The sequence below is a fragment of the Hipposideros armiger genome, unplaced genomic scaffold, assembly GCF_001890085.2.
Source record: "Hipposideros armiger isolate ML-2016 unplaced genomic scaffold, ASM189008v1 scaffold_739, whole genome shotgun sequence".
In the NCBI taxonomy this organism is placed as follows: Eukaryota; Metazoa; Chordata; class Mammalia; order Chiroptera; family Hipposideridae; genus Hipposideros; species Hipposideros armiger.
In genome coordinates, this window is record NW_017732089.1 from 766,646 (window position 1) to 789,926 (window position 23,281).

Genomic DNA, 23,281 nt, shown 5'->3' on the forward strand with positions numbered 1-23,281 from the left:
CTATTGGGTTGTCGAAAAAGTCATGATGCATGTTTGCAACAGATGGCACTAGTTCATTTTTGGAAGTACTACAGTCATTTGCATCTATGTTATTGCTATGTCATTTGACAGCTGACAGTTCTAGCTTCATTCTAAAAAAAATTGAGCAATTTGGTTGAGTTTTGGAGATTTTACAACAAGTTGAAGATGGAAGACCAAACAGTGCATTTTTGCCATATTTTACTGTTTTACTTCCATAAAGAGAAGAACGCGTATCGAGATTGTAAAAAGTTGCATAAAGTTTACGGTCACAATGCTCTACAAGAATGTCAGTGCCAATGATGGTTCATGAAATTCCGTGCTGGTGATTTTGATCTCAACGACGCTCCTCGGTCAGGAAGGCCCACTGAGGTTGATGACGACAAAATAAAGGCATTGATTGAGTCAAACCCACATTACACAACACGAGAGATTGCAGAAACTTCGAACATCCATCATTCAAGCATTCACAACCACCTGAAGAAGGGGGATACGTAAGCAAGCTCAATATTTGTGTTCTGCATGAACTCAAAGAAGTTCATTTGACGGCATGTATAAACATCTACCACATGCTCATTAAATGTGAGGAAAACGATCCTTTTTTGAAGCGACTGATAACTGGTGATGAGAAATGGATTGTTTACAACAATGTGGTGTGCAAACGGTCTTGGTCCCGACGTGATGATTCTCCTCAAACGACATCGAAAGCAGACATTCATCAGAGGAAGGTTATGCTCTCAGTGTGGCAGGATTTTAAAGGTGTCGTGTTTTTTGAGCTCCTATCAAGGAACCAAACAATCAATTTGAATGTGTACTGTCAGTAGTTGGACAGTTTGAACGAATCCATCATCCAGAAGCGTCCAGAGCTTGTTAATCGTAAAGGAGTTGTGTTTTCATTGTGACAGCGTGAGACCACACACAAGTTTGATCACCTGTCAAAAATTATTGGAGCTTGGATGGGATGTGTTGCCACACCCACCATACTCACCTGACCTTGTGCCGTCAGATTTCCACTTGTCTCGCTCTCTTCAAAACTCCTTGCGTGGTATAACGTTCAATTCAGATGAGGCTGTAAATCAGCACCTTGTTCCGTTTTTTGCAAACAAAGACAGGTCCTTCTATGAACGAGGAATTATGAAGCTCACTGAAAGATGGCAAAAGGTTATTGAACAAAATGGGCACTATATCATTGATTGACCTTTGTTCTTTATATAAATAAATGACCTTTGAAAAACATAGACAAAATACGTTATGACTTTTCCGACAACCCAAGAGAAGCCAGTGCCTCCCAGGTTAGGTTGGGTCACACACCAAGTGTGTTTGATTTCAAAGCTCTTTCTCCTACTGCATTTTAAGGGGCCAGGCAGGCAAAGGTATCCAGAGTTGGGGGGTTGGTGGGAGTCCCTGGGAAGAGCCTCAGTAAGGGGAGGAAGTACTTGTCAGGAGTGCAGGAGGGCGGGGTCTTCTGTTCAAGAAGAGAGGCAGGGGTGGGTGCACAGGTTACCTTGGCCTGACGAGTGGTGACCCAAGTGTGAATCATGCTGGTGGTGGGTGCAGGAGGCAGAGGCGACATGAGCGACTCCTGTGGGGCAGCTGGGAGGAGGTGGAAATTAGTGGACTCGATAACTGGAACGAGGCAAAGTCAGACCAGGATGCCCACCGACTGGCAGCTGGGCAGGGCCAACAGAGGGGGAGGAGGGAGAAGGAGGTAAGGGGTTCTGGGCTACTTTGAAATTTCCAGGAAAAGGGACAGGGGCTAAGAACCTTCCACACTAAGCAGGGAAGTTCTAAGAATCTAATGTGTGAAGGGATCAGCCACTGTGGTCCCTTTGTTTCTGGCCGACAGAGGGCTTTGTTCACCCAAGGGAGAGGGCCCGTCATATTCACATCCATGGAAAACAGGGCCCAAGAACATGTTTTTCACCCAGTTCTGGGAAAGATTTAGTTTGACCTATGGAAGAACTTGAGGTTCTTAACAATGAAGGAGGTCATGGAATCCTCCTTCCCAGAGATGGCAGAGCAGGAGGCATGGCAGCAGGAATGGGGTGAGGAGACAGGCAATTCCCCAGAGAGCAAAGCTGCAGGGAAGCAGGGAAGTGCTCTGAGCTAGGCCTTCCTGCCCCTAACCTTGGCTCTGCACTTTCCGCAGGGTCTGAAAACCAGGCTCTGTGGTGGCAGGCCCGGCAGGGACAGAAAACCGAGACCCTTAGAGCTGACCCCCACAATGATAAACTCCTTCTCCCATTAGGAACCTCACTACCTCGGAGGCAACTGATGTTAGAAAGTGTTTGCTTAGGTAAAGCTGCAGGTGACTGTATGATAACATCTATCCTCTGGTCCTGGTTCTGTCTCTTTGAAGCAATCCTAAAGATGTCGCCTCGTTCTTTACCCAACGGCCATCAGTTCAGTTCAGTTTAGCAGTAACTGTGTTGCAGCTTGCATAGTCCACTATGGCATTCTGATACTCATAACAAGCTTGTTAGGTAAGGAGGGAAATTTCACCCCAGAGTCAGATGAGAAAACGGAGGCTCAGAGAACCTAAAGGCTTTGCAAAGGTCACCCAGCCGTTCACCTAAAGGCTTTGCAAAGGTCACCCAACTCTGGAGGCGTCAGAGTTGGAAGCTGGTCTTAGGCTCCACTCTTGTTAAGACCACAGTCACATGGTAGATTAGTGGCAGGCAGTGTTCCTTAGCTTTTTCTTCTCCAATAATAGTAATGATAATAAAAACAACAGCAGCAGTTGTACAGTACCTACTGTGCCAGGTATTTTTCTCAGTACTTTTCATATATTAACCACTTCATCTTCATAACACCTTGACACAGCAGATACTGTTCATCCTCCCATTTTACAGATGGTGAAACAGACGCACGGGGGGTAAGTAACTCCTCCAAGGCTAACCATCTAAAAAGTGGCAAGGCTATGAGCCTGGAAAGCTGATTAGAACTTAGCTCCTGCGACTTTTCTTTAGATGAAGTGGTTTCTAGAGCTCTTTACCACCCTGCCTGTCCATGCTCTGAATAATCATTGGTTTGTGAACATTGATTGCTCTTAAAATGTCGCAGCCAGGGCTGAATTCCACATGTGATATGAGAGCTCAGAACCAACTCTAGAGGGGCTGACTGTTCCCAGGGGACTCACAGGTGAGGGGCTGCTGGCAGGGCACCTACCTGGGAATGCAGTGTGGTGCAGGCTGAGCTCATAGGGGCCACTGGGGAAGGAGTATGTCTGGGAGACAGACAGATTGGAGGTGCTGAGATGTGGAGGAGAGGTGAACTGGGGAAGGGGCCAAAGAAAGCGAAGTCAAGGCTTCTAGGTGGTCCCTGGAGGTAGGAGGGAGTGGGCTAGGTCCTCAGATGCACACTGGCAGGGGAGGGACTGAGAATGCTCAACTAGGGGCCTCCTGGTGAGTGGGTGGGTGGGTGGGTAGGACGAGGGCCTGGGGAAAACCCAAGGCTGCCTGGGCTCTTCTGTGAGAGGCCACCCAGGGGAAAGACGGGGAGAGGATAAGGAGGAGACCCAAATAGGAAGAGAACATAGTACCAACCCTTAAATTTCCCAGTGTTCCTGCCGCTGCCAGTCTGTCCTGAGCAGAGAAAAGAGGCTGGAGGGGAGATGGCCAGCTGTGGGGAAAGATTGTGCTGCCCAATCTCAAGTGTTTCTGAATTCGGAGGCAGAAGTAGTGGAAAAAGCTGGGTTCAAACCTTGGTGCCTGTACTAGGTAAAAATTAGTCGATGGGCCTCAGTTTCCTCAACTGTAAAACAGAGATAGTTAATGCCTGCCTGATTGAATTGTGCAAGGGTTCACCCACCCTCCAATGTAGGGCTGCCTTTCAGAGCAGATGGAAGTAAGGGTAGTCACGGTGACCTGGGTAGGAGGTCAAAGGTTCAAGGTTAGAGGGGCTGAACTGTCTTGCTGAATCCCCCTTGTTGGCCTTCTATCCCTCTCAGACCTCGTCTCCTCTTGCCAGGGTCTTCCTGCTTGCAGGGCAAGATCTGATGTCATCAGTGGGTTTTACCCAGTGGGCAGTTCTCTTTGTTCTAGCGGGTCGACTAAAAGGGAAGGAGAGGTTTCTTTATTGAAGGGGTGATATGGGAATACTTCCTGCTTTAAGCCAAAAAAAGTGGGGAGAGAAGTAGACATTGGGGAGCGGTGACATTCTGTATGGAGCCTGGCCTCTCCTGGGGACCTTGTCACAGTTGGGAATGGAAGGGCTAGTGACCAAAGGCTTCTCTGGAAGAGGCAAGAGGGAGCTGAATATGAGGAGGGCCACTGAGGGGAGAGCCTGACATAGGGACAGCGGGGGCTCAATGGGAAAGAGACATGGCGAGAGAAGTGATAGACAGTATGGAGTTGGTGATGAGAACGAGGGAGGTGCAGGAGGCAGACGAGAGGCACAGAAGGACTTGAGACAGCTTAGGAAGGGCAGAAAGGGAAGTCCAGTCAGAGATGGGACGGCTCATGTTGTGGAAATAACTTGAGCCATGTCGGGGCACCTGGATTCTTGCTATGTGACCATGAGAAAGATACCTTAGTTCCTGGGCTTCAGGCTCCTGTCTGTGTCTTCCTGATATTTGATGGCCTCTTAACCCTCTAAGAGCTTCATGTGTAGGCAGATCTAGTGTTAGGCCCATTTTACAGATGAAAAAATACGTTGGATTCAGAAAGGTTGAATTACTTACCAACATCACACAGCCACAAAGTGTGCAGCCGGAACACCAGGACCCACATTTAGCTGACTGGCTCTGGTGCTTTTTCTGGGGTACCTTGACAACTTCCTAAAATAACTGGAGCTAGCAGAGACAGAATGGAGGGCAGTGTGATGGTTAGGGTGCTTTCTGACCCATTTCCTGACTGTGTGGCCTTGAACAAGTCACTTGCCTTAGGTTTTTCACCTGTGAAAGGGATGACAATAGTATTAGCTAACAGTGGCTAATAGTATGCTGAATTACACTGAAGATTAAATAATGTATATTCTAATACCACAGTGCCTGGCTATAGTAAGTGCTCAATAAATACTAGCTAACTGCCATGCTTTTAATTACCAGTAACAAACAAATCTCTCAGAATATCAAACACACACCTTGGACCTGAGCTACATTTTCTTCTATGATGGGGGCAGCTGGAACTGATATCTATGACCCAGTCAGCTAGATGTTTATGAGGGAGAGAGAAATGGAGCTGAGGGGAGGACTGTGAGGATGTGGACCAGACAGTGGTTAATGTAGCTGCACATTAGGACCCCCAGGGGCTCTTGTAAAAAAAGCCTTGTTTGGGTCCCACCCCTTCCCACTAAACCCGAATCTCTGGCAAGTGGAACCCTGCACGGTATTTGACTTTTTCTTCAATTAAGGTATAATCTACCTACAATAAAATGCACAAATCTTAAGTGCTCATTGAGGTTTGACGATCAAGATGTTGAACATTTCCATTACCTGGTGTCCCTTTGCCGTCAATTCCTCTCCCTCCCCACGACCATTTTCTGACTTCTTTTCTTTTTCTTTAAGCTGAGCCATCCTGCCACCTGTTGGCAGCTCTGCGGCAGCTCAGCTTGGGCCGGGCATTGAACCACTGTTGGTCAGAGCTCGCACTCTTGATTTTCTGACTTCTATTACCACCAATTATTAATAGTTTGATTTGTTCTTAGAGTTCATATAAATGGAATCACAATATGAATTTTCTTGTTTGTGTGACTGGCTTATTTTTCTCATCTTAATGTTTCTGAAGTTCTCCCATGTTTTTTGCCTATCGGTCCCTCTTTATTGCTGAGTGGTAATGAGGGATATTTGGGTTGTTTCAAGCATTTTGGCTATTATGAACTTCTATGAACAATAACGTACACGAATTTATATTTTCATTGCTCTTGGGTAAGTAACTAGGAGTGGAACTGGGTAAAATATCCAGAAGTAAAATTGCTTGGTCATAAGGTAGATACATGTCTAACTTTATAAGTAAATACCAAACGGTTCTCCAGATCAGTTGTACCATTTTAAAGTTCCACCAGCACCAATTTCAGCTGCTCTACATTCTCACCATTTGATGTTGTCAGTCTTTTAGTTTTAGCCTTTCTAATGGATGTTAAATGGTACCTCATTATGGTTTCAATTTGCATTTCGCTGAGGACTAATTATGCTGAGCATCTTTTCATGTAGTTAGTGATCATTTGTATATATTTTTTGGTTTGTTTTAAAAACAATTTGTCTTTTTATTGTTGATTTGTAAGAGGTCTTTGTATTTCAGGAGTTCTTCCTTAGATATTTTTTATTCTTTTGCCTACCCCATGAAGATATCTTCTAAGTTTTCTTCTAGAGTCTTTATGATTCTGAATTTTATATTTAGGTCTATGATCCATCTTGACTTAATTTTTATGTATGGACTGAGGTGGAGGTTGAAGTTCATGTATTTTCCAGTACAGTATTCAGCTGTTCCAGCACCATGTGATCAAAAAAATATGCTTTTTCCATTGAACTGAATTGGGGCTTTAGTCAAAAGTCAGTTGACCGTATATGCGTGAGTTAATTTCTGGACTTTATTCTGTTCCATTGATCTATTGTCTATCCTTACATAGGTGCTACACTGTTTTGATTACTGTGGCTTTATAGTAAGTCTTAAAGTCAGGTAGCGTAAGTACTCCAGCTTGGCTCTTCTTTTCTAAGAGTATTTTGATCATTCTAGAGTCTTTCCATTTCCATATAAATCTTAGAATTAGCCTGTCAATTTCTTCAAAAATGTCTGCTGAAATTTTGATAGGGATTGTGTTGAATCTAAAGATCAATTTGGGAGACATCTTAATTACATTAAGTTTCTGATCGATGAACATATATAACTTTCCATTAATTTTGGTCTTTGATTTCACTCAGCATGACTTTCATTGTGGAAGTCTTACACATCTTTCATTAGATTTATTCCTAATTTCGTTGTTGTTTACGCTATTTAATATGTTTTTATGATTTCGTTTTTAATTTTTTGTTGCTATCATGTAGAAATACAAGTAATTTTTGTATATTGTTGTATGTCCTACAACCTTGTTTATTGGCTCTAGGTGTGTGTGTGTATTTTGTTTTGGTAGATTCTATCCCTAAGGCCCTGCTGCTCTGGACTTTAATGACAGAAATGGTAAAAGGGCCTGTATTGAAAAGAAGGAATGTGATGATTTATACTGGACAGTGTTTAACTTATGGCGTTTGGGCCCCACCCGAAACTCATTAAAATGGAATCCTGGTGGTGGTGGTGGGGGGAGGGTGTAGTGTGCAGCATCGGTATCTTAAAGTTCCTCTGGAGGTTCTAGAAGTGCAGCTGAGAACCCCTGATTTAGAAGGTGCCGGGTGGCAGGCAGGCTCGAAGTCCACCTTTACTTTGAGGGGATCAGGGAGGGATGACCTACGCACCACAGGTCCATGGGAGTGTATGGGCCCGGGTCGATGCCACCCCGTCTCCTGTCTTAGCAAAAGGGCAGACAAGTTCCGGGTTCCCTTCGAGGCCAGGATGAGTGGGAGGGGAGCGCCTCACTGACAGGCACCTTCCGCCTCTCCCTTTTGACAAACAGACGGCAATAAATACCGTCACCGTTGTCACCATCGTCACTGTCGCCTCCACTAACACCCCTCCCCTCCGCGAAACACCTATCTATCCCCCCACCCCTACCCCTCCGACCTCACCAGTTTCAGACAAGGAAACTGAGGCCCACAGGGGCCAGGCATTTGCGCCAGGCCGCCGCCTAAGTCCAGCCCTTTTTCCATCCCCCATTCCAGGTACACGCAAATTAAAGGGGAGCTGGAGGAGCTGGACCGCATCACGGAGCAGACGCTCTTCGACCTGTACAAATACAACTCCTCCAGCACCCTCGTGGCCCATCCCCGCGGCCGTCGCGATCTCCGGGAGACCCTGTTGCACCCCCTGCAGCGCCTGCGGGACCCAGCACTGCCCGCGGCAGCCCGCAGAGCCCGCAGCGCGACCTCCAGCTTGCGGGACAACAACCCCCAAGTGAACTGGAAGGACTGGAAGATCGGCTTCAAGCTGGTAAGGCCCCCTGGCGGCCACGCCCACCGGCCCGAGGGGCCCAGCCCTTCCGGTTCCGCCCACGCCCTGGACCCCAATCCCTTTGCTGACCCCGCCTCCGTTGCTTACTGATGAGGCAGGACGTCTCCGCTTGCTGGCAAAATTAATTAATTAATTTTGAAAAATGACATGAAATAACATCGGTCTCTGCGCCAGCTTGGAGGGTCTCTCCTCTCTGGGGACCTCTGTGGGAGTGTTTAAGTGGCTGGAAGTCAAATCTGTGGGAAGTGCACCTTTCTGAATTGCAGTCCCCACTGGTTGGACTCATTTGGGACCCTCCAGTGTGATAGGGAACTGGGGTTCTGCGGGCCTAAGAGAAGAAGGAGACAGTGAAAGGGAGATCTAAAACTTGTTTGATAAACAAAAGAAGACAAAGAGGAAGTGGAAGAGGGGCTGAGGGAAGAAGAAAAGGAAGCCAGCTGCCTTTAGTGACGGAGTTGGCCAGACTACCAGGAGACTGGAGTTCTAGTCCCTGCTCTTGCTGGGACAAACCTCTTGGTCCCTCAGTCTTCCCATCAGTTAAGTGGGGAGAAGAATCCTTGCTCTATCCACCTTCTGGCAGAGGCTGTATAAATAGATGATCCGCTAGGCATGTACAGCTCCTGGTCTCCTCCTTGGCCTCCCACTCCAATAATCCCATGCCCTCCTGATCCATTGTTCTCGGGGCTTCTGCTTCTTTCTGCCTTCTGTTCTTGTCCACTCCTGGCTCCCCAGCCCTGTCTATCAGTCCTCAGCATCCCAGATCACTCATTCCTTGACCTTGGCCCCGCCCTGCTGCCTGACCCCTGCTGTTGGCCCTCTGACACTCTTGGTTCATGTTTCCAGTGCAATCAGAACAAATCCGACTGCTTCTACCAGACATACTCGTCAGGGGTGGATGCAGTGAGGGAGTGGTACCGCTTCCATTACATCAACATTCTGTCGCGGCTGCCGGATACCTTTACATCCCTGGAGGAAGACAAGCTGGGCAACTTCATCTTCAACTGCCGCTTCAACCAGGTCTCCTGCAACCAGGCGTGAGTCTGTCCTGCCTGGCTCTGTCCTCCCCATGGTGTCTCCTTCTTGGAGCCAGCCTAAGGCCCAGTATGGGTGGCATCCAGGAAATGCTTGTTGACTAAATAAATGCCTGCACTGAGGAGGGGAACACAGTGACCTCAGGTCCAAACCTTTGCTCCACGGATCATCTGCAGGACTTCTGCTGCTCCCTGCAGGGCTGGGTCTGAGTGAGGTAGCCTCATCTGGCTGCCCTGGGGAGGTTGGAGTTGAGGTCCAGCTTTGAGAAACCAAGGGCTGGAAGCATGGTTCTTTGTCTATCTAGGCCCCTTTCTCACTAGCATCAAACTCAGAAGTGCCTGGAGGGTCATCCGGTTCCACCCTCCACTTTCTCAGATGAGGTGGGCAGTGGTTTGGTGGAAATAGCATGGATTGAGTGAGGGACTACACCTGAGTTCCTGCTCTGGCTCTGTTACTTCCTAGCCAGGCGATTCTGAGTATTTCACATCATTCTTCAGAGCCTGTTTCTTTGTTTGTAATATGAGATTTATCCAATGTTCATTCAAACAAATATTTTTGACTGGGCTATGTGCCAGTCACTGGTCTAGGTATTTGGGATATATCAAAGAAGAAAATATATATAATCCTTGCCTTTTTGGCACTTTTACTCCTGTGATGAAGATGGTGATAACATTCATCTCCAGGTGCATGAGATGACACATTTGAGGGTACTTTGTAAACTGCAATGAATGATGGGTCTTAATTACTCTGTACTCAAGCAGGTGAAGTCACTTGTCCTAGGTCACCAGCCCTAGCTTGAGAATTATTCTTGCCAGGCATTCTTTCTATTATGATTTCTGTCATAATGTCCTTGCAAAGAGGTCATGGTAGCTGCTAGCTCTCTGAGGGCTGGGAAAGGCTAGGAGTAAGGGAGGTTTCCTTCTGTAGTCTCTGGCCTCTCCTACCCCTGCCTTCTCCTCCCTGCCTCGGCTCCTTGATTTTCAGGTGCCATCTACCTGCCTCTACCTGGCTGAGGAAGGGTGTTGAGGCAGCACCTCCACTTTACAGGGAGCGCTTCCCTCCCATGTCGCTGCAGAATGGCAGCAGGGTCAGATGTCACCTGCTTCTGCCCCCTACCCCTTACCTGGTGCATGCACTCTGCCCAGCACACAGTTTTGTTCCTGTCTTTTGTCTTCGTGTTTGTTTAGGGACAGGAGCTGCCAGCTGGGAAATGAACCGGTAGCAGCACCTGAGCCTGGGTCAGCTTACACCTGCCACGAGTCTCTGCCACCTTCCCACTTATCCCCTAACTCTGCCTGCCCCATGCTCTTACCTTTCTATCAATGGAAAGTCCATAGTTCGTCTCAGTCTTGGCGCTTAGGTCACTTCCTTAGCTCAGAGCCTCGTTATTTCTTACCTGGGTTATTATTACAACCCTTGTTCCCCCACTCCCATCCCCCCTGCTGCCGCCATCAATTTGTCTTTCTACCTCTAAATCCTCCTTTCATTCTATAACCACAGGAAGCTTTATACTTCAGTATTCATACTTCGGTTAACTGTACTTAACTATTCCAGTTAGTTCTGTTTACTATCCTTCACATGAAGGTCTCGCATGGCCTTCAGAATCAAGTTGAAGCTCTTTTTCATGACTTCCTCACCTCCCCTATAGCCAACACCCTTTCCCCTTCTCTGTATAACCTTTTCTTTAATAACAAATTTATTGAGATCAAATTCACATACCGTAAAGTTAGTCCTTTTAGTATATACCATTCAGTGGTTTTCCTTATATTCACAGAATTGTACAACCGTTACCACTATCTAATTTTAGAACATTTTCCTCAGGTAATATGTGTTCTTTTGCATCTAGTTTCTGTCACTTAGCACAGCGGTTCTCAACCTGTGGGTTGTTCGACCCCCGAATGACCCTTTCACAGGGGTCGCCGTGTACTCGTATGTGGGCGTATCTGCATGTGGGCCTGGAGACGGATAGAGGAGCGGTGTCTCGGTTCCTAAGACCATCGAAAATATGTGTTTTCTGATGGTCTTAGGCAACCCCTGTGAAAGGTTGAGAACTGCTGACTTAGCATAATGTTTTCAAGGTTCATCCATGTTGTAGCATGTATCAGTACTTCATTCTTCTGTATGGCTGAATAATATTCCATTATATGGATGTACCATATTTAATTTATCTATTCCTCAGTTGATGGACTTTTGGGTTCTTTCCACTTTTTGGCTATTATGAACATTCCTGTACAAGTTTTTGTATGGATGTATGTTTTCATTTCTCTTAGGTATATACCTAGGAGTGGAATTGCTTGGTCATATCTATGTTTAACATTTTGAGGAACTGCCAGACTGTTTTCCAAATGGCTGTGCTATTTTACATTCCCACCAGCAGTATATGAGGATTTTAAATTCTCCACTTATTATTGTCTGTCTTTTTTACTTCAGCCATCCTGATGAATCCCTATAACCTTAATAGTCAACTTATATAGCTCTCACTAAGTGCTAAGCACTGTTCTAAGTGTAATTTAATCCTTATAACACCCCTGTGAAGTATTGTTAGTGTCCCCATTTTACCGATAAGGAAACTGCAGTTCAGAGAGATGAAGTGACGTAGTTGGTCCCATAGCTAATACTTGTTAGAGCTAGGATTCAAATACAAGTAGTTAGATCTGGAGTCTGTGCTCTTCACCATCACATGATACTGCTTCTCATATATTCTCATGATGTGCTCTTTGTTTGTGTTTTTGCAAAATGTGTATGGAATATAAATGGTGTTATGTGATATATCTCATTTCACCTCTTTTTTTTTTTTTTACTAAGCTCTCTTTTGAAGATCTATCCATGTTGCTCCATCTGCTCTGTTGATTCCACCTGCTGCATAAAGTCCCTGATGTGCACCCACCACATTGTACCTGTCCCCACTCCCATTGAGCCAGGCCCTTCAGGACTGGCCTCTGCTCACTCCCGTAGCCTCTTCCTCCGTCCCCTCCTGAATCCAGCCTTTGCTCTGGAAATGCTGGTTTCCTAGCCCTTCCCAGAATGTGCACCAGTATCTCACACCTCTGTGCCTTTGCTTTTCACACAATGGACTATTACAGATCATCTATTGGACTGTTACAGATCATCTATTGTAGTTCCAAGTTCCACATTTTATAGATGAGGAGAATAAGCTTAGAAAAAATGACTTGCTCAAGGCCATACAACTAGAACCCCACTCATTTCTGCACTGGGATCTGATCTTCCTCCTCTCAGCTCCGTGCTCACCACTCGTCTCCCTCTCTCCTCCAGCCTTGTTCCCTTCCCTTTCATTCATTCATTCACTTGACAACTATTTATTAACTACCTTCTATATGCTAAGAACTATGCAATTAACCCAGAGATGATACAGAGATGAATGGGATGTGGCTCTAGTCTTTAAGGAGATCACAGTCCAAATGGGGAACTAAGATCTAGACATGTGAGAAGCTAGGGACACTGCGAGAGTCTTCATAATGCAACACAGTGACACAAGAGAGGTCACAGACCAGTGAGGTCAGGTGGCCTGGTGGGAGGAACCTGGGCTAGAAGGTAGGTGACCTGCATTTGAGTCCAAAGTTTATCATCACTGTTTGTACCCTAGCTTCCTCTCTTGTGATGTGGGGATGATGCCCTCACAGGCTGTTGGTTGGCACATAGCAGGTGATCAGGAAACAAAGGGTCTTGAAAGTCCCTCTCTCCCTGACTCCCTACAGTTTCCTCTGTGACCCTACTCTCTCTCCTAAATAGGAATTACTCTCACTTCCACCACCCGATGTATGGGAATTGCTACACTTTCAATGGCGAGAACAACTCCAACCTCTGGATGTCTTCTACCCCTGGGATTGACAATGGTGAGCGACTCACCATTCCCTCAATCCCCGACCTCTGCCTCAGCCCTGCCTACTGTCTTGCCCACTCACATTTACCCACCTTGAACTCATGGCCTAGAGATGCTGTGCGCCTCTGAGTCCTCACTGCTGTTTCTCCCTTATGGGCACTACATAGTTCATTCCAGGTGTGATAGGAATCCTTCTAGCCTGCCCCCAGAATCCAGCTCAGGGGTTGCCAAATCCATTGGTAGGTCTTCCTGTTTTACTCTCCTTGGAACATTAGGGACTGGGTAGGGTGGGAGGGTGGGTTTCCATTCCCTAATGCTTCTCCAAGACCTTCCCCCTACTCTGCTGTCTCTATACCCTCCAGGTCTGAGCCTGACACTGCGCACAGAGCAGAATGACTTCATCCCACTGCTGTCCACAGTGACTGGGGCCAGAGTAACTGTGCATGGGCAGGACGAGCCTCCTTTTATGGATGATGGTGGCTTTAACTTGCGCCCTGGTGTGGAGACCTCCATCAGCATGAGGAAGGCAAGGATGCTACCTGGGAGGCCTGGGAGGAGAGGCCTAGATTGGCAAGGGGCGGGGAGAGGGCATGGGAGGTGGACTTGACAGCCAGAAGGCTGTGGAGGGAGCTCATGCAGGCTAGGTCTTGAGTATGCAGAGGTCTACCGGAGCAGAAATCAGGTGAGGGGGCTGGCAGAGTGGGCACCAGGAAGAAGGGACCTGAGGGGTAGACCTTGGATGAGAGTGCTGAGAAGGGGTTCAGGACATGTGTAGGATTTCAGGGGATGCTCTGGGCCCAGTGGCCTTGAAATAGCACTGGGTTGGGTGACGGAGGTCTGCTGGGAGCATGTTTTGAAATGGGGAGGCAGACAGGAGAGGCCAGTTAGGCAGGAATGCAACCTGGGACTGAGGGAAGACAGAGAATTCAGGAAGAGACCTGGGCCACTTGCTCTGACTCCTGACTTCCCGGTGTGTGTGGGTTCACAGGAAGCCCTGGACAGACTTGGGGGCAACTATGGTGACTGTACCAATAATGGCAGCGACATCCCTGTCAAGAACCTTTACCCTTCCAAGTACACGCAGCAGGTGAGGCCAGCCTATTTCTGTGGCAGCCATCTCCCAGGCCTACACTGTTCGTCAGTCAAAGTTGGAGGGTGTGTGTGCGCGCGCACGCGTGCACGTGAATAGAGGGATGGAGGTGCAGTGGGGAGAATTGTTTGTCCCTCCCTTCTGTGCTTCTCCTGGGCCGTGTGAGGGGGAGGGCAAGCCTGAACCCGCTTTCTGCTTCACTCCTCTCCTCCAGGTGTGTATTCACTCCTGCTTCCAGGAGAGCATGGTCCAGGAGTGTGGCTGTGCCTACATCTTCTACCCGCGGCCCAAGCATGTGGAGTACTGTGACTACAGGAAGCACGATTCCTGGGGTGAGAGACCAGGAGGATGCCCCTGAGCCTCCCCATCTGACCCAGGACTTTCCCGGGGCCCTTCCCTGTCAGCGCCCTCTGTTTGCGGGGCGGCTGCTGGCTCTCACTGGCCTTCACAATTTTCCCTGTCTCTTATTTTCCAGGCCTTAGACTCGCCGCTCTCAGGTTTCCTCTTACTGTCTCTGTTCCTCCCTACACTTGCTCTCTCTCTCTGTTGTGGCTTCTGTGTGTTTATGAAGGAATGGCCCCATTTAAAAAATAACTTGCAGCACAAGGAAGGAAGAACACGTGAGGAAAATCTCCCCGCTCGGCCTGCTGAGGTCTCTGCGCACGCTCTGCCTAGAGCTTCCTCGTCTCAGTCCTCAGGCCCTGGGCCAGGCACGGGATAACGCACTGGATGCAAAGAGAAAATACTAGAAGTTAAGTGTGTCTAGATCATTCCCTTACATCTTCCATTTTATGTATGTTTTACAATGTAGCCGGTTTGTGATTTACAAACCCAATACATGTATTGGAATTGCTTATTTAAGAAGTTTTCACCTACAGGAGGTATCAATCAAAAAAGTTGGAGAGTACCGGAGTCTCCTTATCCTGGTCTAGGAGTAGATAAATTCCTTTTTCTTTACAGCTGAGTTATTCAGCAGGGAAGCTGCATAGTAGGAAGCTAGGGGAGAGAGGGAGAGAGAGAGAGGGAGAGAGGGGGAGAAAGAATCCTAAACAAGAAACATAGAAAACAAAGGGTTGGTGTTCCTGGTGCATGTGCTCTTATCTGGAGCACTTGACTAGTCCTTCCGAGGGTCCTCCTCTCTGGGCTCCCCCTGGGACCCGCTTTCCCTCAGGAGGTGGGTGGCTGGCCCTTGCTGGAGGACACAAACCTTCACACCTCTCAGGGGATGTGGCAGGGGAGCACTACAGACCCCAGAGTTGAGTGTCTGCCTCTGTCTTGGCTGCGTGTGTGTTGATCTCTCTGCCTCCTTCCTTCCCTGGGTCTGCTCCACACAGCTCTCCGCCCTGCCTGTACTTTGCAGCTGTGGCCTCCCTTCCTGTTTCTCTGACCTTCAAAGATCACAGTGCATCAGAGCTGGAGGGAAATGCCGAGCCCTTCTGGCCTCACCTTCTCCTTTCTTAGATGGACAAGCAGAGGCCCAGGGGAAGGTGTGACGTCCCAGGAAGTCCACATGTGACTCTGCTCCCGCCTGCCCACAAACAATGAGTTCTCTGTGGTTGTGAGTTTGAAGAAGATCTGGGCGAGAAAAATAACAATACTGATTGCTGAGAAGCTGTGAGGATGAAAGAGAGGAGCTAGGCTAAAAACTCAGTCTGTTGAGTTTCCTAAGGACTGCTTACTCCTCAGAGAACAGGGCCCAGCTGCTCTCCAGTCTTCCTAATTAAAGAACCTCAGCCCTGGTAGATGGAGAAATTTGGGTCAGAAATGAAGGAGGGCTTCGGACTGGGTGACTAAAAGCAGCAAGAATGACAAAATAAACTTACTTAGACCTTGGCAAATGGGGGAGAAAGGGAATCCACAGACCCCTTCTTCTTCTTCTTCTTCTTCTTTTTTTTTTTGTAACAGCTTTATTGAGATAATTCAACCCATTTGAAGTGTACAGTTCAATTTTAGTATAGTTTTAGTTTTTAGTATAGTCATAGAGTTAGTTGTGCAACAATGGCCAAAATCAATTTTAGAACATTAAATTTAGAACATTTATCACTCCAAAAAGAAACTTTGTACCCATTAGCACGCTCCAATCTCCCCATTCCCGGCACTCACAGACCCCTTGTCCCTCTCCGTCTCACCTCCTGCCCTTGGCAAGTATTAATCTACTTTCTGTCTCATAGATTTGCCTCTTCTGGGCATTTCATATAAATGGAATCATATAACACGTGGTCTTTTGTGACTGGCTTCTTTTACTTAGCATCTACTTTCAAGGTTCACCCACCTTGTAGTATGTGTCAGGGCTTCTTTTCTCTTTATGGCTGAATAATGTTCCACTGTATGGACAGACTGATTTTGTTTATCCATTCATCAGGTGATGGACATTTGGGTTGTTTCTGCTTTTTGGCTATTGTGACTAATGCTGCTATGAACATTTGTGTACAAGTTTTTGTTTGAATATATGTTTTGAGTTCTTTTGGGTAATTGCTTGGTCATATCGTAGCTCTATGTTTAACATTTTAAGGAACTGCCAGACTGTTTTCCAAAGTGGCCACACCACTTTACATTCCCAGCAGCAATGTAGGAGGCTCCAATTTCTCTATATCCTCACCATCCTCACCAACACTTGATATTGTCGTTTTTCTTTTTTTTCTTTCTTTTTTTTTAGCTGAGCCATCCTGCCACCTGTTGGCAGTGATATTGTCTTTTTTCAATTACAGCCATCCTACTTGGTATGAAGTGTTATCTTGTGGTTTAATCGCATTATTTTTACACAGCTTCACATTTTTTTTTTTAGCTGGGGAATTAGGGAAGGGGAACAGTGTTGGGGAATTGGGGAAGGGGAACAGCCAAGTTGTCCTTCAATCTTAGTTGTGGAGGGCACAGCAAGCTCAGCTCCAAGTCCAGTTGCCATCTGGCCACCTGTCACCGCTCAGCTCAAGGTGCCGTATTCAATCTTAGTTGCGGGTGGGTGCAGCTCAGTACCCAATGTGGGAGTTGAACTGGAAACCTTGTTGCTAAGAGTGCACGCTTTAACCACTGAGCCATTCGGCCGCCCCACGGCAGCTTAGGGCAGCTCAGCTCAAGGTGCTGTGTTCAATCTTAGTTGTGGGTGGTCATAGCCCGCCATCCCATGTGGGAATTGAACCGGAAACCTTGTTGTTAGGAGCACGTGCTCTCACCAGCTGTGCCATCCTGCCACCTGTTGGTAGCTCAGTGGCAGCTCAGCTTGGGCGCAGCTCACTGGCCCATGTGGGAATCAAATCGGCGACTCTGTTTCTCAGAGCTCACACTCTTAACCAACTGAGCCACTCGGCCGGCTCCTTCCCATTTTTATTTTTGACTTTTTAATTTTTGTCCATATTTTACACATCTTTACATAGGTATATCCTGGTTTTTGTTTGTTTGTTTTATTTATTTTTTATTCCTGACTTAGCTTAACTTCTTAAACAGCTTTTGGTGTGGCCACTCAGGAAGCATCACTATAATCTATATAATGCCCCTATGAAGGGGGTGCTCAGGGATCTTGGGAGACCTCTTGGGTGTGGGGTGCTGAGGTGCCTTAGGAAAACGGGCACCTCTCTGCACCCACAGGTTACTGCTACTATAAGCTCCAGGATGCCTTCTCCTCAGATCGCCTAGGCTGTTTCACCAAGTGCCGGAAGCCATGCAGGTGAGTGTCCCCTCTTCCTGGGGCACAGGTTGGGCAGCTGGCTGCTTGACTGGGTAGAATATGGCTACTCAGCTAAGCCTTTGAGTGGGAGAGCCCCACCCCCGTCACTGAGTACCTTTCTCCATCCCCAGTGTGACCAGCTACCAGCTCTCTGCAGGTTACTCACGATGGCCCTCAGTGAAATCCCAGGTAAAGTGGGGAAGGGGAAGGACAGGGGATGTGTATGTGTGACACTGTCGTCTTCTCTGGGTATATGTGTATGGTGTGTTTGACGCCACCCCCAACCCTGTAAGCCTGAAGAGTATGGGTGACCCCCTTGACATCTCAATTGTTTCCCAGGACTGGGTCTTCCAGATGCTATCCCTACAGAACAATTACACCATCAAAAACAAGAGGTCAGTCCTACCCTGGTCCCAGCCCCAGGAAAGGAATCTTTGGGAAGGAAAACAAATCTGGGAAGAAGAATTGATGCAGTTGATTGGAGGAGGGTGTTTGTGAGGGTCTGAGAAATTAATCCTCTGCCATTTCTTCCCACCTTCACCCCCACTCCAAAGAAATGGAGTCGCCAAACTCAACATCTTCTTCAAGGAGCTGAATTACAAAACCAATTCTGAGTCACCCTCTGTCACAGTATGTCCTGCCTCACTGAGCCTGTGATTATATGGGGGAGGGGGAGTGGGCGTCTAATTGGGTGGCTGTCAAGGCAAACAAAGGGTTGCCTCTGTGGGGCCAGAAGTGCCTGGGCCTCGAAGGTAGGGGACCAAGGAAAGGGGTGACGGGTGAGAGTGAGAGGGTTGGAAGAAGGGGAACTTGGCTGGGGGATGAAGTCTCTGGAGTTAGTGGGAGGGAAGGGTGTGCCAGATGGGTATGGCTTGGACAGAAGGGGCCCAGGGGGCTACAGAGAGGCTGAGAGAGGTGGCTGAGGGCCTCAGGTAAGGAGGGATGGGGCTCCTCTGCCAGAGCCACCCAGGACCTCTGCCCCTGTGGTCAGCGTGCCTTTCTCCCTCACAGATGGTCACGCTCCTGTCCAACCTGGGCAGCCAGTGGAGCCTGTGGTTCGGCTCCTCGGTGCTGTCTGTGGTGGAAATGGCCGAGTTCATCTTTGACCTCATGGTCATCACATTCCTCATGCTGCTCCGGAGGTTCCGAAGCCGATACTGGTCCCCAGGCCGAGGGGGCAGAGGTGCCCAGGAAGTGGCCTCCACTCCAGCTTCCTCTCTCCCCTCCCGTTTCTGCCCCCAGCCCTCCTCTCCCACCTCATCCCCTCCAAGCCCTGACGCTTCCCGGGCCTTGACTGCGCCTCCACCTGCCTATGCCACCCTGGGCCCCTGCCCAGCTCCATCCAGCTTGGCAAGTGCCAGCTCCTCTGCCTTCCCTCCAGAGGAGCCCTGAGAGGGGAGATGATTGTCAGCCCCCAAGGCAAGCAGCTTCCCCTGGTGGGCAGGAGCCAGCCTTGGTAGGATTCAAGAATGTTTGGGCTTTTTCTCAGAGCTGCCCAACTGCCTTGTGCGGGAGGGAAGCAGGTTGGATAAGGCTAACGAAATTGCCCAGAGAACAGGGATCAAGGAAGCTACCTAGAATTGTCCTGGCTCCTGCACGGTACCCCCTGGTCCTCCCTCTAGAACACTCTGGTTTCCCCTCCCAAGTGCAGACAAGTCTCCTTTTCCCTTGGATGAGCCAAGTCAAACTTGGATCTTTGACAGAGAACTTTCCCAGGAAACAACTGATGACTAGAACAAAACAAACAAGGGCACACAAAGGCATGCCCAGGTTTCCTGCACAAAGATGACTGAAGCCAGCGCCAGAGTGGCCTGGCCACACTGCCTTGCAGTGACACAGACGGTTGCTCCCCTTCTTGAACTTGGGTGGGGAACCCCACCCAAAAGCCCCCTTGGTTAGTTCTTGGACAGTTTCCCTTCTCTGACTCCCCAGGGCAGGGGCTGGAGCAGACCACTGTAGTAAAGGCTTGGCTGTTACCAGTCGGGCCCAGGAGTCTTCCAGCCTCATCTACGCCATGCCCCCACAGAACCACACCCCAACACCTCTGCCCTGTGTCCTTCATAACTCTAAATATTGGCTCAAACTATCTCCTAAGCCTGGAAGCTTTCCGCACCATCTGCTGGAGAACTCCTATGCATCCCTTAGTAACCTGCTCAGATATCGCTACTTCTGTGAAGGCTTCTGCCCCATCTTGTCTTCCCGAGAATTGATCACTCCCCTCTCCCCTGGACTCCCATAGCACACCATAACATCTATTGGAATGCTGATTTTGCATTTTACTTTCTTGTTCATTTGTGTCTGCCTCCCCAACTAGACTGTGAGCTCCTTGTGGTCAGGGACCGGTGTTCATTTATGTATCCTCAGGGCCTAACCCAGTGTTCCACTTGGAGCAAGTAGGCAGGTACTCAATAAATATTTGCTGCATAAAGAATGTCTGGAGAGGGCCGACCGAGTGGTGTGTTGGTTAAGAGCTGGCTTGGGATGCCAGCTCTGAGCAGCAGGGCCCCGGTTCAGATCCCACATGAGGGCCAATGACACTGCCTTCTACACCTAAGATGGTGAACAACAGCTCGACCTGGAGCTGGGCTGCCATGAATCGCTGGCGACAGCATAAGCTGCAGTGAGGCTGCAGTGGGCTGCCGTAAAGCTACCTTGAATGGCTGGCAGCTGGCGTGAGCCGCCGGCAGCTGGTGTGACCTGCCAAGAGCCACTGTGAGCAGCCGTCCATTGGCTGGTGACCGAGCTGCCTCACCCGGGAAGAGTGCAATGATAATACCAACATGGGCCAGTGAAGCGACGTCCTCCACAACTAGACTGAAGAACAGAAGGACAGCAACTTGTCTGTTCCCCTTCCCCGATTCCCCAACGCTGTTCCCCTCCCCCAATTCCCCAATAAAATCTTAAAAAAAAACAAAAAACAAAAAAACAGAATGTCTGGAGAGATGGATGGGGCACCCTGAAAGGGGTAGGGAGTGGATGTGAGTCCCTGGGCCTCTGCCCAAGCTCCCAGGCGGTCCCAGGGTGGGGGTGGGGGGACAAACTCCTATACCCCTTGGCTTCATTATGGAAGTGACCATTCTTCAGGGACCTTAGGAGGGACAAACTGCCCTGCTAGTTCCTCCATGGACGTTGCTGAGCTTCTGTGTGCCCATCACCATGTTAGGGTGGGAGGACACACACGTGGGTGCTCCCCTCAGGGAACCTACTAGGCAGTGTTTGGGATAACTCACCCCCTGTCCTTTGTCTGAACTTCCTTTTCCTTCCTAACTTTAGTTACCATCATCAGTAATCCTCCGCTCCATTTATTGAGCACCCACAACTCACCACCCAGCTGCAACATAACATCCTCATTTGCTTACCTCCCCATTAAGTGTTCGGTAGCGGTGGAGGAGGATGAGACTCAGGCCAGATTCTTCTGAACCCTCGAAGCTTTGTATATCCTCATTCCTGTACCATTATAGAGAGAACAGCGGTTGGAATCCTCCCAGCTCTTAATAGAGGAGAAATTGAGGGATGTTGGAGTGGGACCCCGATTTTTGGACCCCTGGTCCTTCCCCCCCCATTCTAGCATCAGATCTGCAACCCAGAAGTTACCCTTCCTTATCATCTTTGGGGACACGTCCCTTGCTGCTCTGGTCTTACTCCCCTCAGTTATAGTCTCTCTGTCCTGAGGAGCCAAGTGAATCTTGGGAAAAGAGAAAGAGATGATGAAGGGAGTGGAGAGAGAGAAAAGGTTGTGACCGGGAACTGATGTGGTGCTTTCTGACTTCCCTTTCCTAGACTCAAGCCAATGAGGGGAAAACGGTGGTGTAACAACAATTTCCTTTGTCAGAGCCCTCAGGTTCAGCCTGCCCTTGTGTGCTTTTTGCCACAGCCCAGCCTCAGTCTTGTCCCACGTGTCCCCTGCTCCCTTTCCTCTGGTTCTGGTGGGCAGGACCTGCTGGACAAAGCTGGGTATGTTATGGATGACAGCAATAGCTCCCGTGCCCCTTCCTACCTGGAATTCTCTTGGCCTGCCGCGTCTCCACCCTGTGGTGCTTCCTTCTCTCCATCCCTTATCTATATGCTACCCATAGGCCTTATGGTTAAGAGTTAGAATCAGCGTGTTAGAGAAGAAAGGGTTTAAGTTGCCTCCTTTTCCCTATCGAGGTTAACAGGTGAAGTGGCTTGCCCAAGTTCATGATTCTTACAGAACCAGCCTGGGACCTGGGTCTCCTCTGATCCACCCTGTCTGCTGTGACATGTGGAGTCAGAAGGGTAGGGCTGGGACTGGAGCCCACGTCACCCTGACTTGGAGTCCAGTGCCCTTTTGATCACTCTGTACAGCTGTGGTGTGTGTGTGTGTGTGTGTGTGTGTGTGTAGGAAGGACACACATGATGGGGGAGGGGAGACTGCTATATGAACCTCTTTTCTGTCCATCCTTTGCTCCATAGACCCTAACTGCCAATTCTGTCATCCCCTAGTTTGCTCCTATACTATTTCTCCGTCTCTCCCATTCTCTCTCTCACCATTATTTCCTCTTCCCCTGGAGGAATTATGGTCATATTCTTACCTCCTCTGTGAGACTAGTTAGCTTTTCATATTCCTAGATCTACCCACCTCTCACCATCTTTTTGAAACAGAATTTCATTGAACAATTTAATGCCACATTTCTCAAAACTTTAAACTTGTTGAGTAAATAAGCATTTATCCAGAACAATGAGAGATTCTCCTTTTGTGCCAAGCTATGTGTAACGGCCAGTTGGCACAGACTATTAAAAATTCCTTGTAACATTAAAAATACGACATTGAAGTTTTTATTAATTATGAATACAAACTACTAATATTGCTACCACTTATTGAATACTTAATATATGGCAAGCATTTGCTAAACACTTTACATGCATTTAATCATCAATGCATATGACGGGAGGGGCACTGGGCATGTTCCCCATCTTGTAGACGGCCCTTTGGCCCTCCTTGCTTCTTCATGTTGGAAACTGGGCATGCGGATTCTTGCACTTTATTCCAGTGATTTTTTCTTCAGGAGCTCTGCTCTGGGTCCACTGTACCGCACTTACAGGCTCCCTGTGTGTTGGTAGAGGGAAGCCCCTTCCTCCATGAGTTGAGCTTCAACCCCCCAGTTCTCAGATGGGGTGAAGTCAGCCCAAGGTGGGGGCATCCAAACTCCACTCTCATCTATAGATGTTCTGCTCTTGGGATCAGAGAGGCGTGGCCAGGGAAGAGCCAGGCCGGGTAGACTCTGGGGTGGGGGGTCAGCTGGTTGGATCAAGGGGAGAAGGGACTGAGAGCTCTGATTCCAAGTCACAAAGTCCTTGGACCTCATTCTTCTCTGGTCTCCCTGCATTTCTAGCAACTTCAGCAGCTGGAGGACCTTGGGTCTGGGCTGGCTATAGGGAAAGTCCTTGTGCCCAGAGAATATCTGGGTGAACATTGTACCCTTGTTGTGGGATTCATTTGGGAGATGTCCTGCACAAACAGGGGTGGCATAAAATACCCAAAGAGTCAGGGTGTGGGGTCTGACTCAAAGGGACAGATAAAAAGTGGCAGTGTGTCTATTGTAGCAAAATGAGCCCTTAGATTGAAGCCTGGAGTCTGG

The 23,281-nt window shown here is 48.4% G+C and overlaps 1 protein-coding gene and 1 long non-coding RNA gene across 8 annotated transcripts in view; one reads left to right on the top strand and one right to left on the bottom strand.

Annotated features, from left to right (window-relative positions):
- Window positions 1-20,112, top strand: part of SCNN1A (sodium channel epithelial 1 subunit alpha) — a 27,526-nt gene extending 7,414 nt beyond the window's left edge. For all 7 annotated transcript variants that reach the window (XM_019627723.1, XM_019627726.1, XM_019627724.1 and 4 more), the window contains 11 exons: window positions 7,769-8,036; window positions 8,901-9,091; window positions 12,840-12,943; window positions 13,293-13,456; window positions 13,919-14,017; window positions 14,235-14,352; window positions 17,603-17,681; window positions 17,813-17,870; window positions 18,021-18,076; window positions 18,236-18,311; window positions 18,693-20,112. In XM_019627723.1, the coding sequence (XP_019483268.1) occupies window positions 7,769-8,036; window positions 8,901-9,091; window positions 12,840-12,943; window positions 13,293-13,456; window positions 13,919-14,017; window positions 14,235-14,352; window positions 17,603-17,681; window positions 17,813-17,870; window positions 18,021-18,076; window positions 18,236-18,311; window positions 18,693-19,073 (1,594 nt within the window). In that variant the 3' untranslated portion in view covers window positions 19,074-20,112. The remainder of the gene's footprint in view (window positions 1-7,768; window positions 8,037-8,900; window positions 9,092-12,839; window positions 12,944-13,292; window positions 13,457-13,918; window positions 14,018-14,234; window positions 14,353-17,602; window positions 17,682-17,812; window positions 17,871-18,020; window positions 18,077-18,235; window positions 18,312-18,692) is intronic.
- LOC109373673 (uncharacterized) lies at window positions 14,359-21,378 on the bottom strand. The gene is made up of 3 exons (XR_002122265.1): window positions 21,276-21,378; window positions 21,041-21,128; window positions 14,359-15,595 (listed from the first exon to the last, which is right to left on the bottom strand). It is a non-coding gene; the product is annotated as an uncharacterized LOC109373673 (long non-coding RNA).
- Between the last annotated feature and the right edge of the window lie 1,903 nt (window positions 21,379-23,281).